Source organism: Tinamus guttatus, unplaced genomic scaffold (genome assembly GCF_059628265.1).
Source record: "Tinamus guttatus ecotype Peru unplaced genomic scaffold, ASM5962826v1 Tinamus_guttatus_pri_ptg000023l, whole genome shotgun sequence".
NCBI lineage: Eukaryota > Metazoa > Chordata > Aves > Tinamiformes > Tinamidae > Tinamus > Tinamus guttatus.
This window is the reverse complement of record NW_028288557.1, coordinates 4,018,888-4,036,424: the sequence shown is the minus strand read 5'-3', so window position 1 is coordinate 4,036,424 and position 17,537 is coordinate 4,018,888. Positions and strand designations below refer to the sequence as shown.

Sequence of the window (17,537 nt, the reverse complement as noted above, 5' to 3'; positions counted from 1 at the left end):
AGTCGAGTGAGGTGTTTAGTTATCAAAATAAATCTATACCCAATGAAGTGCATGCCACACGAGTCGGGTTATCATTATTGCATGCGGCACAAGGAAAAAAGAACCGAGAAGTGGAAAGATAATAACCCCTTTCTAAACCTTCCTGCAAGGATCACAGTCCTCCCACCTCCCCTCCAAAAAAATCACCCTTGGCAAGTCCTTGCTTGACTTGAACCTTGGACCTCAAGGCTGGACTTGAACCTCAAGCCCTAAATACTGTATGACCTCCTCTTCTGCGCCAAGGTGGTCTTGTCTGATGTAGTCATCAAGTGAAGATAGTAGGGGGGGATGTAAAGAGAGAATTTGGCTTTAATGCAGTCAGACGACTCTTCGGTTGGTAGGACACCTCACCGTTATTTTAGCCCTAGAATTTAGTATTCAACCTTTAAGATTAACTAGTTCAGCGTAGATTTGTCCTAGGCAAGTGATTCCTGGTGGACACGGTTACTGCCTCCTCCCTGTGGTTTCCAGGCAAACGCGATGCCCTGCGTGATTAACGCATAGAAGAAATAACCTGGCGTTATCGCGCTGAAGACGTTAACTTGCTCGTCTAAAAAGCATGGAGAAAGCTCAGTGAAACAGGCTGGTTTTAAGGAGGGGGCCTGCGCTAATCAAGCTCTTCGGCAAGCTTTAGATACTGTTGAGACTGTCAAAGGAATGAAGAAAATGTCTTTAGAGTACTCTCTGCTCAGACTCCCCAAGCCACCTGCATTGGGAAAGTGGAGAAATATTGGGAATTAGCATCAGAATAAAAAAAAAATATATTTTAAGCATTGACTCCTTTTGGAGGTGAAGCTCCAACTTAAGGGATCAAGGTCAATGCAAAGACTCTTGGCCTTTGGAGAAATACTCCTGCAATGAAATGACACATGGAGGTGAACACACATGTACCATAAAAGCCAACAATTCCGAAGAGTCCCCAGGATGTACAGGAGAACTGCCAGTCCTAGCGAGGAGATGACCTGCTGCGACTAGCGCAAGTTGGTCTTGTGACCCCAGCGCAAGTCGGGAGAGACTTCACTGGAGCAAAGCAGACAGTCTTGCAGAAAAGCCATGGAAGTGAGAGGAGGGCACGTTATTTCCCCAGCTCTTTTTTTCCTCACACAAGGTGCCTCAGAGTTCAAGCCACCATACCCAAGCACGGTCACTTGGTGCTTCGAAGAGCAGCAGAGTGGTAAATCTCACCCCAACGCAACATGTCGGCATGCAGCCACTATAAAATCTCCCTTTCATCCCACTGACTTTTCTGTGGGTGTCTCTTCTGAATTACTCTGGTGTGGCATTAAAATTGCATTTTGAGGTGCAATCTTCTGGACAGAATGAACATCCTGGCCTTGTAGCATGTGTATTCGCCTGCGAGATCAACATGGAGGAGATGCCAAAACGGAGACTTAAATGTTTTCTCAGAGCTCAGTGGAAAGCGATGTCTCTTGCTACATATTTCTGAAATGGTTGTGGACTCAATACCTATATTGGCAGATGAAGGATGTACACAGCACCTGTGAAGTACATCAGGGGTTTTATAATCTCCCTTTGGGTGAAAGTCAAGCTCAGTTTTATGCCTAAGAGCCAATTCATAAGACCAGTTGGCTGCTGTCACTTTTAGGACTGCTATTTAAGTGCTATTCTATATGTAAAATGGATAATTCTATGATTTTTTTTTGTCATGCAATTATGTATCTATACCAGAAAGAAAGAAAGAAAAACATCCCTTATGTTGTTACACTCTGTTCTCTGTTGTAGCTGAGAAGCGACCCATACCTGCCCTAACAGTTCTTAACAGCATCTAGAGCAGTTGTGCTTTTGTTACATCAGGTTAAATAATAATAAAATATTCTCAAAAAAGAAAGAGGAACGGTAACATTCAGTCCCGTCATGAATACTGCTTGCAAAAAAAGGGACAAATCTTACCACTGCTTTGACACGAACTCTTGGACCGGTGTTTTTTTTTTTTTTTTTTTTTTTTTGTGGTCCACCCTTGATTCTACACTGGCCTACAAGAGAAGACCTACAGACCCGCGGGAGGAGCCCTGATCCTGTACTGCTCTTAGCTGCAGCACTTAGTAAATTACTATTGAACCTACTGACTAAAGCCAGTGCCTCGCAGCTAGAATTGCATCTTACGCTACGTTATCTTTCAACTTGGATAATTAGAGCGTCGCAAGAACGTCGCAGTGATAGAAAACATACTTCTTTACCGGTGAAAGGCTTTGCGTCAGGACCACCACATGTCAACTGCTATTTTAAGTTTGAACAGAAAACATGAAGAGCACTATTGTCATCTAAGCGAGAAGTCCTAATGCCACTGTAGTTACTGTAGCAGCATCAATCAAGGCATCATGGTGACCCCGAGCACTAATCCTCCCCAACTCTTTCAGTTCTGCTGGCAGCCACGTCCCAGGAAGCTGTCTTCAGCAAGGCAGAAGCAGGTAAAAGAAATACATTAAAAATCTATGTCCCATCCTGAGTTGTCATCAGGGGGTGGTTCATCGTTGTCCTCAGGGAAGCTGTCGAAATTGCTTGTGTCCGTCGGAGATGCAACCTGCCGAGAAAACAGAGTTAGAAGATGGGTCGGTTGACTTGGCTCCTTGCACACACTAGCAGAGAGATATTGGTATTCCTAGGATGCATCTGCATTTCCAGTGATGAATTTTGACACAAATGAGTTTGCCCTGAACTGTAACAGAACCAAATATTAATGCTTCCAATGAAGCAGAAAGTCTAAGTTCCAACCGTCTAATAGAATTATGAAAGCTAAGTACCTTTCTCTCTTTCTCTTTTTTTTTTTTTTTTGGTGGTGGGGTGGGGGGAAGGAAAAGGTGTAATTTGCAACCTACCGTAATTAGATAATTTTTCTGCTTTATGACAATAATTAAAACTTTCCTTTGCCAGGCTCCCAGTAGATTCTATGTAATTTTAAAATCAGAACAAAAATAGAGCAGCTGCTCCTCCAGGCAAAAATAACGTTTTACTAGAGCAAAGTCAGTGCTTTCAGTGGTACCTCAAGGTCGCCAGTGTAGATTTGGGGAGGACCGTACTGCCCGCAGCAAGGCTGTTTAAAGAAACACCTGAGATACAGTGGAATCACTTCCTGTCCGTTGTGTAGCTGTTGCAGAACCTGGAGTCCAGCTTGTCCTCCAATAAGTTTGCGAACCAGCTTGCTTGTGATGAATTCTGGCACAGAGACTGCACTTCTTTAGGGAGAGGCATGAGGAGCAGGAGTGTCCTTGCAGGACACCTACCACCATCACAGACTCAAAGAGCGGTATCAAAGGCTCCGTTGCTTTTCCGAAGCAACATCCCAAAGCAACATCCAGGATTGTCCTTCTGGTAGACAGAACTGAGAACTTTTGCTCACATCTACTTCAACCAGTGGGCTGGCTGCATGGGTGACAGCAGATCACTCTCTTGGGGACAATCACAGACATGTTCCTCAGTAGGAGGGCACTGGACCCACCCTGATAAGGCCAAGAAATAACTCCAGCAAGCAATGTTGTTCTGTTCGAAGGTTACAGCATGAATGCCTTGAATCTCACAGGGGGTCCTGTACTTAATCCCTCCCTTAGTCCTTCATGGCAGACTAGCGGGCTCATGTTTCAATATCCATGTTGCGTGTGGACATAGGGATGAGTGTGCAAAGGAGAATGTGGGGATTTAGGGCACAGGAACCCCCGGAGTAGCAGCAAGGTGGTGGCTACTTGGTTGAAGAGATGACCACAACAATCGTCTACTAGAACGCAGCTCAAACTTGACTTGATGTTGGGTGAAAGCCTTGGATACACTCTCCCTAAGCTAAAAATCCAGTAAGAACAATAAGGAAAAGCATATTTGGACATTTCCACGTTACACCTTGCTCATAGATCAGCTAGGCATTGAAACTGTAAGCAAAGGGGAAAACTCAGTTTCACTGTCTGACTTGGCAACATATCCCACAATGAGAGAGGGAGGCACCAAATCCTCTTGCTCCTTCATTAGCAGGAAAAAAAAATGGTGCTGGAGGATTTGGCCGTGGAGCCCTTCATGTTACTGAAGCAGACAGAGGACCACAGGCAGACCGAGCAAAGGGACACAACGCAATGCAATTGCAAACACCGTCTCCCTTGATGATCCCGCAGGAGAGGCACGAAGGGAAAAGGGATTAGGCTGAAACAAGGGGGGCAAGGTAATTTCTGCCAGCTAATCCTGTTTGTTTTCCCTTTGCGGCGGGCTCCATGGCTGAAGAGCGCACAAAGACATCAAAGGAAGGGCTTTGCTGCAAAATAAAATGAGGAACGCTGTCCCTCCGAGCCTGCCCCCAGTTAAAGATAAACTAGCTGGTACCAGAGCTTTTCATGTAGGACACGGATGTGGGAGAAAAGGGCGAAAAGCACAAAAGAAAAGAGGAGGGGAAAAGGTTAAGCGAGGAAGGAAGAAGGGAGGTGGCATACAAAAATCCCACTTGTTCCACCAAAAAAAAAAAAAAAGAACTAGGAAAAAGACAGACACATTGGAGAAAAAAGGGGAAAAAGCAGCAACTCTCTGCGGCAATGTGAATAGCAGAGGATGAAACAAGTGGAGCAGGTGAAAAAAAGCAGTATAACCATTGCAGTGGGAGGCCTTTTTTTCCTTTTTCCTCCTGGGAAGACACTTCTTCATAGTCATGCCCCTAAGACCCTTGAAGAGATTGCCAGGAGACAAAGTGCATATGAAAACACCTCCAAAACTTCTAAACTGACTTTGTCAGAAAGAGAAAATAAGCGATGAACTTACACTGGGTATTATAGGAGGTGTCAGTGTCCCTTTTCGCAATCCTTCCCAGTTAAAGCCTTCAAACCATCTGGAAAGGAGAGAATAAGAAAGCACATCAGGAAGCCAGACCTACAGCTGCGGTATAATTGCAGCACAGAACGATATTTAAATTACTCCTGCAGTTATGTTCTCCAAAATTGTCTAATTAGTGTTAATATTTTTTTTCTTGTAATCATTATATACATGTTTTTCAGCTTCAGAAAACGCAGTGTGTGGAGCAATCCAGCGGTGTATAAATTCCACATGCTCAGAAGACCACTGTACTTTGCAGCAGGTCTCCTGGCAGCTGCTGTTTGCTCCCTATAGGGTTGATCCCCCTCAACTGAGACCCTTTATAATATATATGTATATGTCCTTCTCTCTGTCTGGTTCTGCTCGGGCTCTGGCAGCTCAGGCAGGTGGGGTGAGCTGTGAGTTGGACAGCAATGCCAGCACACTGGCATTGCTTTGGGGATGGGAGCAGAGAAGGACCAGGGGAAACCTTGGGAAGGGATTCTGCAAACCAAAACACAAAGTGCAAACAGGCTGAGTTGTTTCCAAATGACCGTCTGCATTGTAATAACCCAAATGTGGAGGTCTTCTGCAATGTGCAATGCATTTTTGCTCACAAGTAAGGCTAGAAGATAGATCAAAATATTGAAGAAGGAATAAAAAATCTGATGCAAATTAAAGTCTAAAGCACAAAAGAAAGGACAAGCCAAAGGAATTGAAGAAAATGGATTTTCACAGAAAATTAAAGCATTTGAAAAGAATCTTTCCATGGGTTAAAATGATGGATGGGGGCAAAGACACTTACTTGTGCTTTTGGATATCTTTTACTCCATTTTTCAAGTTCCCTAATCTTTCTGATGGATTGTCCCTGTAAAAGGAATAACAAAATAGGTTACTTTTTTTAATCACACCACAGGAGTCATTTCTCTGTGCATGCGACAGAGCCAAATACATTTCATGCATTTACCTGCATAGTTTTTTAATTAAGTTAGCAGCATTTTTGGCAATCTTCTTTGGAAATTCAATCATGTCAATTCCCCTTAATATGATGTTGTAAGTCTTCATGGGGTCTGGGCCTGAGAAAGGCGGACTTCAGAGGAGACAGAAAGAGAAGGATCAAAAGCTTGCCTTTAAAATAGCACTAAAGACTGCTGCACTTATATATACATATATATAAATAAAAATAAATACAAATATACATGTATACATAAACTACAACACAACAAATCATAGTTTCCAATAAAACATTGGGTGAGAAATGAGAAAAGGTAGATGACAACCAGAAATGCTTGGCCTCCTATGTCCTTCACCATTTTTTTGGACAAGATGCTCTGACACTCCTTGATATAAGGGATGGTTTTCTAGGTGGTGGAAAGAAAGTATCAAAGAGCAAAGTCATGTTCTCCAGGTAGTACAGGCTGAAAGTCCTGTTTCCATCACCATCCTCGGGTCCTGTCAGCTTGAGGAACAAGGCTCAGGCTCTGCTCCTTGGCTTATTTTCTTTTTGATGTTGTGACACATGAACCTTGGGGACCTACCACTCATCTCTTCCACATGTGCAAGATCCCACCACATTCGCCACCACCCTCCGGGAACTGCAAACCTTTTTCCCACCACCTCAACCCAAAGCTGAGGGCTAAAAAGGAAATTAAAATATACATATATATATAAACACACACACACACACACACACACAGGGTTCAACAGGATAACGTTTAGACTTCTCTGTGCCACAACAGCACGTGTCCACTCAGCATCTTCCAGGTTTCTAATCAGAGTGACAATGGCAGAAATGTTCTGCTCCATTTCTATCAGCCGCGCCGGCTCCGATGCCCATACCTGCCAGTCAGGAGTTCATACATTAAGATTCCCAGTGACCAGTAGTCTGCCGAAATGTCGTGACCTTTGTTCAGGATGATCTCTGGGGCTACGTACTCGGGAGTCCCACAGAAAGTCCATGTTTTCTTTCCAAATCCTATTTTCTTTGCAAAGCCAAAATCGACCTGTGAAGGGAGCCAAATTGCATCAGGGCGCAGAAAGGCAATTGCATCAGGGCGCAGAAAGGCAAGCAGTCACTCTGCTTCCCTTCGAGCGAAGCAGAGCAGCAACATGATTTCCTCGTGGGAATATTATCATAATCAAAGCAGCGTGGGCTGTTCGGAAAGCAGATGGCACCCATGATCAATTATTATTATTGCCAATTTATCCTTGCCAATGTTCGGTTGATGCAACTTAAATTAACCACAGCTCATGTTGTTTTTGTTTTTTATTGACTTTTTTTTTTTAACCTGAGCAATGAACTGTTCTGCTTAGTTCATTGATTTCAGAAGGAAAGAGCAGCGCCAGCATGTGCAGCTCACACTGATCCTCCTTCCTCCTCCTCCAGATGAAACTCAGCTGAGAATCCCCAAAGACAGCTTCAGGCAGGGTGAGAAGTGGGGCAGTGTGTTTTTGTTGCATTTAACCCCAGAAAAGCCGTGTCTGAGCTCACTAGCGGCTGTCCATCCTAAATCCTTACTATGGAGGCATCTGCTGAGAAGCTGGAAGCAATCATGGAAAATTGGATTGTGTTGGGAAGCCAATGAATCCCAAGACGACCTATGCTTAATGGGATAGCCTTATTTTTTAGCTCTACCCACTTGTCCATCAACTGCCAGCCTGCCCTCCCCTGCCCTCAGGGCTGTGTGTGCCCATAGCTGTGGTCTGCAGCACACTCTGCTGTCCCTTGATGGCCATGAAACATTCCTACACCTTCTCAAAATGCAGCAATCGTAAATGGACACCCTTCCCAAATGACTGGGGTTGATCACGCTGTGGCATCTGAGATACTTCTCTTGTCCCACGCCATGCAGTCCCCATGGATGACCCACCAGCGAGATGCAAGACCACAAAGGCCTTAGGTGGTGTCATTGCATGCATGCACCACGCCGAAACGGTCTGACCTACTGCTCCTAGCTGTGGGCGCTACCCCTAGTTTCTCTTCCCAGAGACAGGGAAGAGTCCTTCATTCAAGACACAGAGATGTTGTCCCTTGGTGCCTCACAGGGTGGTGGGAACACAAAAGATTATCAGCCTCTCTTGGAAACAGCCATCTTTTTAGGGTGGTATTGTCCTTTTCACAGATGTAGAAAAGGGTTTTTGTTTTTTCTTTGTTTTGGGGTATTGCTTTGCTACTTTGTTATTTTTTTGAGTGAAGCTATGGGCTCTTACCAGCTTGGCGTAACCTCGATGATCCAGAATGAGGTTTTCTGGCTTGAGGTCCCTATAGATGATTCCTTTGGAATGCAAGTAGGCAAAAGCTTCGACCACGCACGCGGTATAAAACCTGGTTGTCGAATCTTCAAACGAACCTCTGTGTAATATGAGAAAGGGATAAGAAAGGGAACTGCAATTAGTTTATCTAGGATCAGGCTATTACTACCCATCATCAGGGCTCAGTTCTGCAAGGTGCTCACCGTTCTACCCAGAGTCAAGTCAACCACGTTCCTCTTTGCTTTTCACCAACACTCATATCAAATGTTTGCATGTAAGTACGCTAAAGTCATACTTTATCACAGCAGCATATAGGTAATTATTTCAGGGAAGTCCCTTGCAAGTAAAAAGTCTTCTTTTTTTTTAATATAAACCCTTGAGTTTTGGGCGATCCACACGTTTTGATCCCCACCTACTGTGACATTCAAGTCCTTAGGAGGCTGATGTTTGCAACTGAGAAAAAAAGCAAAAAAGGGAAACATCACTGCAATTTGAAGCATTAATTTCAAATTCATCAGAAGCAGGGCTTTTTTTCATCCTTGTTTTCTTTTCTCTTTGCAAAGCCCCTAGAGAAAGAAGCCGTGTGCCACCACCCGTCACGGAGGGCAGCGCCGCAAGAGCTCTGCTTGCTGCAAGGAGGACGAAAGCACTTCTAAGCTAGATGGCAGCAGACCCACAACTTAAAGGCGAAAGAGGCACAGATTAAACTATCAGGCTCTGTAAATGAAATAGGAAGACACTCAGGTGCCTGGCCACTTTGCTATTGTCCTAATCGTAATGGTCCAGAGAAGGCATGTTTTTAGGGAAAAAAACCCAAAGCATTCATTTTAGTCCAGAAATTATATATGTGATTCTTTCATTTTCTTTCTTTTTTTTAAAGCTATATGAAGCTATGATGCTACTAAATAGCTATATCTGATTTATCACACCATTTCCTGCACCAAAACTGTGTGCGCGCATCCAACCCACCTTCTTTCTTCTTCCTCTTTCCATGTGCAAAACCAAAACCTCTGCAAGCTCAAGCCCTCAAAGAGAGGAAACCCCTGCTTTCAGATAGACCACGACAAAGTAGCCTTCACTGGCATAATCTTATATGTACCCAATGCAACCCAAATTAGTCCTTAGAGTATTATTGGTTATAACTAGATTCACTTGGTCTCTAGTTAACTGTATGGGAAAAGATGACTTCCCAATCTCACCAGGATCTTAAATCAAACCTAGCATGGTTTTGCCCCTGAAAGATAAAGATCTTTCAAATTGTCTGAAGGCCTGTTGGAAAATATCCCACTTTTTTGCACAATAGTTTCTTCAGCCTTACCTGTCCCTGAGAATTGTCCAGAGCTCTCCACCTAGACAGGCTTCCATCAGCATGTACAAATACTTGCTGTCCTTGAACGTCCTGTAGAGCCTGTTGTTGGCAAACAAGAAAATGCGGTCAGAAACGCCCTGTCTCGCAGACCCGGGGCAAGACATTTATGGGTAGCGTTTCACTCTCTCTTCAGGCCTCCCAGTGGGAAATACTTCAGGAGAAGTTTAGTGTTTGAATGGCAGAACGAGAACAGAGCTCCATCACTATTCTGAGTACTGAAAAAAATGGAACTAGGAAAATAAAAATAGGGCATTCAGAACTAGCTGTTTTTTTACATTTTAATATTAAACCTTTTTTTTTTTTTTCATTTTCCCAACTTTCTTTTTATTGTAGGTCCATGCTCTTTATCTGTAAAGGGATATTCTTGACATTTTTGGTCAAAACATCCCCGCTGCTGGCTGGCCCCATACTTCACCTCCCATTACATTAGTGCATCTACAGGGTGAAACAATTTGCAAGGACTATTTGGCTCAGGTGTAGGTAACAGGGGCATGTTGGGGAATCAGATCACAGAGATCATGGATGTGTAAAGGGAACTGAAGCCACACACAGTGTCATCCTGCTTCATCCAGCCAGCAGCAGTTATGGTAAATGAATCAAATGTGAAGGTGAAATAAATGCTTCAAAAGTAACTACCAGCTCAGATGGTGATGAAAAGCATGCAGAGAGTCTTTTGCTTTATTCCTACACTTTGGTTGAGGGAAAATAGCCTTGGAGCAAACAATCTGCTGCAAAGGAGACTTCTTTGCTGGGATGGTTATGACAAAAGGCATCAGGGAGCTTCAAGGTTCGCTCTGCCCAGAGCTGTCTTAAAGCCAGCAGGCCTGAGCAAGAGCTAAGGAGACCTGCTGGTCCTAGACTGAGTTTGGGACCCATTTCCAAGAGCTCCAAGGAGCACCTTAGCACTGAGCAGAGTCAGGATGCTGAAAATATTCCCAAGGGTTCTGAAGGAAGAGGCTGACTGGTTTCCATCCTAAGATGCTAAGAAAGCATCTCTGGAGCTTGTTGGGAGCAGAAATGCTCTCCAGCAATAGCCAAGGGCCGCAGTCATCTCTCACCCCTTGTGAGGTTCCCTCTGCTCTGTGCTAAGTTAAGCCTCAGGCTTAATTTAGGCTTAGTGTCATGCCGGTAGCATGGGGAGAAGCCCTCTGTTCACTATGGACAGAGTAATTTCACGCTGGCCTGGAGGCAACCCCATCCTATGGTCCCATATTAGCAATCGCTTGCAGAGAAGCTGTGGCCAAAATTTTTCTGTAGCGATGCTAGGATCACTCCTATGCCCTTTTCATGGTGATGTGGTTTTAAATGCTGAATCTTTGCTGTATTTTGCAAGTATTTTTCCACAGCAAACATGCAGGCTGGAGGGACAGTACCTTACGATGAAGTCCGAGTGGGCGCTCTGCATTATCTGCTTCTCTGACCGTATGTGCTCCTGCTGCCTCGTGTCCACTATGTGCCGCTTCTTTAAGATCTTCATGGCAAATGTTTTTGATTCTTCACTTTTCAGCTGCACCTGGGATAAAGCAGGCAGACGCAGCAGTTAGAAGCACATCTTAGCATGCATCTCCCCACGCCGCAAGCTGCAGCTATTTTTAATATAATGCTCATCGTGGGCACCAAGGAATCTCCCCACTGACAAAAAAGCTAAAGGAAAGAAAATAACATAAATCAAAAACCATCTCTAAAACTTACTGTGTCAAAGGGAAAACCCAACTCGTGCTAAGATGCTGCTAGATACAACGTACACAAAGCCTTCCTCTATAACTAGTAACACATGCACTGACGCTGGCAGGGATATTCAGGCTGTGAATGTTTTTTAACATTCACGTTGCTTTGTCACGTCATTCCTTTCAACCTTGAATCTCAATAACCTATTTTTAGGCCGGTTTCCCGAAATGAGGGTGAAGCGATCCCTCTGCTTGCTTGCCAACATTGCCCTAGTAACTTCTGAACCCTAGAGCTTTTCCAGGCAGCACTGAAAGGCATCCACAAATCTCAAAGACACTCCTCATCCCGCAACTTGGCCGAGACCAACTGCTTTGGGGAGGAGAAAGACCCCAAAGAGCTTTGGCAAGGAAGGAAAAACAAGTGGATGGAGGTGCTAAATGTTCCCTTTTGCAGGAGCTGGGTGCGAGCAGAAGAAACATTGCACTCTCTTCCCTGACACATGTATCAGAGCAGAAATGAGGTGGGAGATAAGAGAGGAAGTGAAAAAAAATGCATGGGCAAGAGACTCGGAAACACAAATCCAGGAGAACCTGGACTCAGCTGGTTCCACAGTGGAGAAATTTGCTTGCTAGGAAAACTGAGAGCTAAAAAATGGAGACTATTTGATCTCCCAAGTTGAAGTATGGCATCCCTTTGGATCCACCCAAGCTCTTAAAAGCCTTAAGTTCTCCATCTCAAGTCTTTAATGACTTCCTAGTCCAACAGCTTGCTGTCAATCAGAAGAAATTGGGTCCCATATATCCACCTGCCTCCTGGAGATGAGTACCTTTTGTAGCATCTAAGAGGCCTTCAGGAATGGCAGAAAGAATAGGTGGGATCTCCTCTGCCTCCTCCTTTTTCCACACGTTCCTACAGTTTCCAACTGACCTGATATCACATTGCTCAAACACACACAGTAGTACCAGAACTGGCAAGAGGAATATATTTGTACCACTATCTGTCAGCTAACCTGGCCCATGCTTCAGGTTGCAATCAAAGCAGACATTCATTTCAGTTGTTGGAAATTAATCTATCCATCTCTTCCTGACAACCATCCTTACTTGGCCATCCCTTACTAGTTACCACTAAATAATAAAGAAAGAATAGAGCAAATCAGAAATCCAGCTCACCTTTTAGATTAGGAGATAGCATTCATACGACTGCATTTTAATATAGCATATTTTATTTTCTTGATAACAGGAATATGGGCTGATACTAGATGTGGTATATTCAAAATCTCTCCTTGAAATCAAAACCTTGACTAGCTTCCTCTGTGTTTCTTTTGTTCCCATTATAGTTTAGTCCATCCAGCCTCTGCCAGGTATCAAACTGGTCCTGAGATGTCCTTGCTAATCCATGAAGACACATACAGTTGAAGAAAACCAAAACCAAAAGGTAGACTTTGAGTTGGTCAAATAACACACCACACCAACTCTCAACACGACTACAAACCATTCAGAAATACACGCTAATAAATAGGAATCCACTTTCTGTAGCTAAATATTTCCTCCTAAATGCCTTGATTTATTTGTGCTACCTTAGAGGCTTCATCCATAATGACTGAAGACACGGATGTTATAGTTCTTCACGTGTCACCAACATAAATCACACCTGCTCACTGCCTTTTAGAAAGAAGCTGAAGAATTTCATGGCATGTAATTGTGGAATTTTCTTTTAAAATTCCTTCGAGTTTCCACGTGATGCCTGTCTGCTGATTTGTGGAATGAAACGACAGCAAAGGTAAAGAAAAAGCCAAGATTGTATCAAAGTCCTTGAAGAAATAGCAGGCGGCTTTTTAGCTACTCACTTCAGCTACCCCTCTTCTCTTATCTCAGCTGAAGATCAGAAGATCTCAGCACCAAATTTTTCTAGCTGGGGTTGAGTGAGTTGCTTGGGGAAAGCTCTGAAATACATGTTTTTAGGAAGAGAAAAAAAAAATTGTGTAGACCATCTGCTCCAAACCAGACATGGCGGGAATGGGGCTGCACAGAATTTACTAAAGCTTGTCAATAAGGATGAAGGTTTGGTAGGACTTAGCAGATATTTATTGGCCTGTTCTTAGCTTTTCCCTGCTTTCTAGATTTATTGAATGAATAAACAAATTGCTATGAGCAATTTCCTAGAGGAAAAGGAGGAGCTACAGAAGCAAGAGTTATCCATGCAACCATGGTTATCCAGATCTTGTCACTTACCCTCAAACTGGGTGCAATCCCTGCACCAAAACGGGTGCCTGCCTGTGCCCTGGCCACAAACCACTTGTCCTCACCAAAATTTGCCAGTGGAGCTACCTCCTTCACCTGGAGAGCCAACACGAGCACTGCTCAGTCAATGTGACAGTTAACCAAAATTATATACTGAAGCTCAGTGCTCTTCCATTTCTGATATGCCACTTTATATCATGGATTGTGATGAGTCGTCCACTTGCCTTCTTTTTTTTTTGTCTGTCATTCCAAAGGATTTTTTGACTACTTAACCACTTTTTTTTTTTTTTTTTTTTTTTTTTTTCCTTTTAGGGATGACTGGACACATGAAGAAGAGTTCAAGGAAGCAAGCTGCTTTACTTTACTTATTTGTATGGCTTCAAAATAAATACACCAAAGGAAATCAATGAGAAAAAAAAAAAGGGCAGCATTTCTGTTTGATATTTGATAATGTTATTGTTGCCACAAATGTTTAAATATAGACCAAACAAGAGGTTACACTTAGCCAATGCAAGACTTGGCTTTAATGCCACAGGAGAAACTGGATACAATTTCCACTTGCATTCTTAATCTGCTTCATACCGCAGCAGATTTGCCAGGGTTTGAGAGTGCTGGATGATTTGTTTGTATTAAAACATGCAGTTGAGGTGCACGAAATGGGCTTAATTTGGGATCTCTTTTCCTTTGGATTGTTTTTCTATATGGTTTGGTGAGCAGAGTTACTGTTTGTGCATCTCTGGAAAAATAAACCCTGCAAGCTTCCCCTCCTTCTTCAGCATGCCTCCTCTTGTTCTCATTTTTCCACTGTCAAATGGGGCTAATAATGATGACTGTTTTCTTGATGTAAATCTGGGAAAATCCATGTCCTTCTACTCTTTCTACAAGCAATACTTTTCAATATTAAACCCAAGATAGCAAATAGAAAACATTTCTAATGCTAATCTGATTTGGCTATTCTACTGATTCATTCAGACTAATTATTTTATACATCATTCAAGTTTTAGGTCATTTTGAAATGCTGTTTCAAAAATGGAAAAGAAAAATTCAAGAGTCATGGGGGCTTTTCACTTTTCACAAGAAAAACAAAACCTCAAAATGTACACACACATACATATATATATACACATATATATCTACATCTATACATATATCTACAGGAAAAGCGAATAGGCTGCTGAGAACAAACTGTGCCCCAATTACCATGAGAAAAAAAGCCCCAAAAGCCACAAAAGCCACAGAGATCATGAACTTCGAGTGTGGAGGAGCTGGATAGATGGGTTGGAAGTTCAACCTTCCAAACCAAGCTGCCATCACAATATCCTAAATGTTGTAAAATGGACAAATGCGTAGTTCCCTCATGTGGAAGCTCAACTTCGACTCAAAAAGTTTTGAGTTACATCTTTTATTTCCAAGGCTCCAGGATTACTGATTGGGTGGAGACCTGTTGGAGCCTTGGGTCTCGGTTGGTTCCCTCCAAGACTAGGAGAGTTGCTAAGAGCATCTACATGGGACAACTACCAGCCTCAATCTCTTTACCAAGGTCTTGGCAAGACCTTGCCAAGACTTGCCTTCTTGGCAAGTTAAATATATTTCTGGTTGCTTCCCTTGTCTTCTTCCTTACTCTCACGTTTTCCTTGCATAGCCATTGCCTTTCTTGAGTGCAGAACCTCAGTGCACTGATGGTAAGAGCAAGCTTCGAGGCTGCTGTAGATGTCCACATTCTGCTGACGGCGGGGATTTAATCAATGAGAATATTGAAGCTGCAAGTTCAGGGAAAGGCCCAATGACAGGGGAATATTATAAATAAAGTTAATAGTATTGAATTTAGAGCGTGCTCCAAGTGCCACTCTAAAGAGGCAATGTACAAAACCAGAGGAAGATAAAACTCATGATACAGGGTAGTTTCTGAATGATACTTATCCAGTTAATGAACTGCATTCCAGCAACACAAAATCAGCAAAAGTCCCATCTGTAATTGAACTAGGCATTTATATAAGTGAAGCATATTGAGAAAAGAAAGTTTGCATCTATTCTGCAATTATGCACTGGCCCATATATGGCAGTGATGGGCTATCATGAACAGATTTGGAGTCACAACTGCATCTTTAATCAGGAGATGTTATTTACTCTAGGAAAGTCAGATTCCTCTCTTTTTCAGAAAATTCCCATCCCATAAGCTCATAGGGATGGCCAAGCTGAAGAAGACAAGGCTATTCCTGCCCTCTATGAGTGAAACCCATCAAGACATTGGAAGTAAGAAAGTCCTGGAGTGTCCAGGATGGACATGAATTAAAAAGAGGAGCTTTGCATATGAGGGACCCTGGAGCCGTCCTCACCATGTGTGTCTAGTGGTCATTACTTTCTCCCTTCCTTATCTACTTTCTCTGGACACTCAGTAGGCAGCTACCTGGACCCTGTGCTATATTCCTATGTGCTTCAGAGAGAAGGAAGTAAAAAATCATGGAATGCTTTAAAGAATAAACTAAGAAAATTTTGAAGAATCATCACAGAGGAAAAAACAAACCAACCAAGACCGGGAGACAGGCACACATTTTTACTCAAGTAGGAGCAATGAGCAATGGTGTTCTGATGCACATGAAACCCCAAGGTCCATGCATCAGCTGGTGGAAATGATGAGAGGAGGACAACCTGGCAGCACTTTGCTCCAGCGTGATGGTCTGATCCCATGCCACCACTGTTTGCTTGCCAGCCTGAGTCCTCATGACCTGCTCCTGAGTGAGCGTGATCACATGGGTCACAAGCGGAAAATAGCCCCAAGCGAGATGGTCCTGCAAAGAGGACATGAGGACACAGCAGCGAGGAGCCTTTGTTGGGCTGCCAATACTTCTGAATTCTCGGGATGACTTTGAATGTCTTAGCATTGAGAAAATACTGTGCCTCCGTAAAGAAACTTAAAAAATATCCACTATTAAGGGTGTGTGTGTGAAGATGCCTTGGTAGTGGGTTCAGCAGAACAGCAACTGTACAAACTCAGGATGAGATGCTGACACGAGGGAGAGAAGAAGGGACATGCCCTCTCTTCCAAGCTTCGGGAGACCTTTGCCAGCTTCTATGGAGCTCACTCTGCTCTTGCAAAAATGTTGGAGCCACTCCAGAAATGTTGCTTGGCTTCATGACACACACAGTGCTGCAACTCCCAAAACACACGGTGCTTTCAAGGTCTGATTTTTTTTAAACGTGACTATATTTCACATGCAAATAAATATGTTTGGACCTCAGCGCTTTTTCACACTTCGGGGAAAATGGATATTTATGAGAGCAAATCCCAGTCCCAGTGGGAAAAAAAAAAAAAAAAGAGTCAGTGACTGTACCTCTGTGTTTCTTACTCTTTTTGCTCTTGGTATATTTATTTACTATATATTTATGTGTGCATAGTCATTACTTTCATATAAAAAGTCCACAGCAGTAAACAATTTCAGGGCAACTCCAATGAGAACTGAGCTGCTAAAATGCAAGTTGCCCTTTAGAAACATTAAACCTTAACAAATATCTACCAGAAAGTAGAACAATCTCAACAAAGGAGGATTTTCTTTTTCCAACCAAGATTAAATGATGTGCCAGTGATAAGCAAAAGCGACCTCAAATCCCCTCAACCTCATCATAATCGGAATTTAGAGGGAGGCTATGCTATTTTGACTGCACTTATCTCCTTTGTGTGTGATCTGTTCCTACAAAGTGACGGTGAAGAACCTCTGCTGATGCTCTAGGTTCTCTGTCACTGTAGACATTATGCCCGTGGATGACAGCTCTTGCTCTGTGCGCTCTCCAAAAAGCCCTTGGAGGTCACACTGTACTTGTTCTTACCTTGTGCAAAGCCTTAAAGCCAAGAGGACTCACAGCCATGGTGGCCAGAGAACCACAAGCCTGACGGAGCCCAGCTCATGGTGAGCATGACAGGGCAGCAGGTCATGGCAGCAGAGCTGAATATGTTTGACGTATCTAATCCATTCTTTTCCTTTCATTTTTGAAATAGAGGTTGCAATCTGAAGATAATATCATAACATCTATCTGATACATACTGCACAAGAGCTTTCACCTTTTCTCCTGATCCTCGAGGTGGTTGTACTGGCTCCTAGCTAAACGAGAACACCCAGCAAGAGCCTGGTTTATGCAAATAAATAAAAAAAGTATTTGGTTTACTCTGGAGAAGTGGCTTTTTTTTCCTCTAA

At 43.2% G+C, this 17,537-nt stretch overlaps 1 protein-coding gene across 2 annotated transcripts in view; it reads right to left on the bottom strand.

The window, feature by feature from the left end:
* Positions 1-2,480: 2,480 nt before the first annotated feature.
* The window catches only part of PRKG1 (protein kinase cGMP-dependent 1), a 305,135-nt gene continuing 290,078 nt past the window's right edge, over positions 2,481-17,537 (bottom strand). For both annotated transcript variants that reach the window (XM_010224611.2, XM_088525673.1), the window contains exons 11-18: positions 10,813-10,952; positions 9,389-9,478; positions 8,029-8,170; positions 6,658-6,821; positions 5,786-5,908; positions 5,624-5,686; positions 4,789-4,855; positions 2,481-2,581 (exon numbers count right to left, since the gene is read on the bottom strand). In XM_010224611.2, coding sequence (XP_010222913.1) covers positions 2,483-2,581; positions 4,789-4,855; positions 5,624-5,686; positions 5,786-5,908; positions 6,658-6,821; positions 8,029-8,170; positions 9,389-9,478; positions 10,813-10,952 — 888 coding nt within the window. In that variant the 3' untranslated portion in view covers positions 2,481-2,482. The remainder of the gene's footprint in view (positions 2,582-4,788; positions 4,856-5,623; positions 5,687-5,785; positions 5,909-6,657; positions 6,822-8,028; positions 8,171-9,388; positions 9,479-10,812; positions 10,953-17,537) is intronic.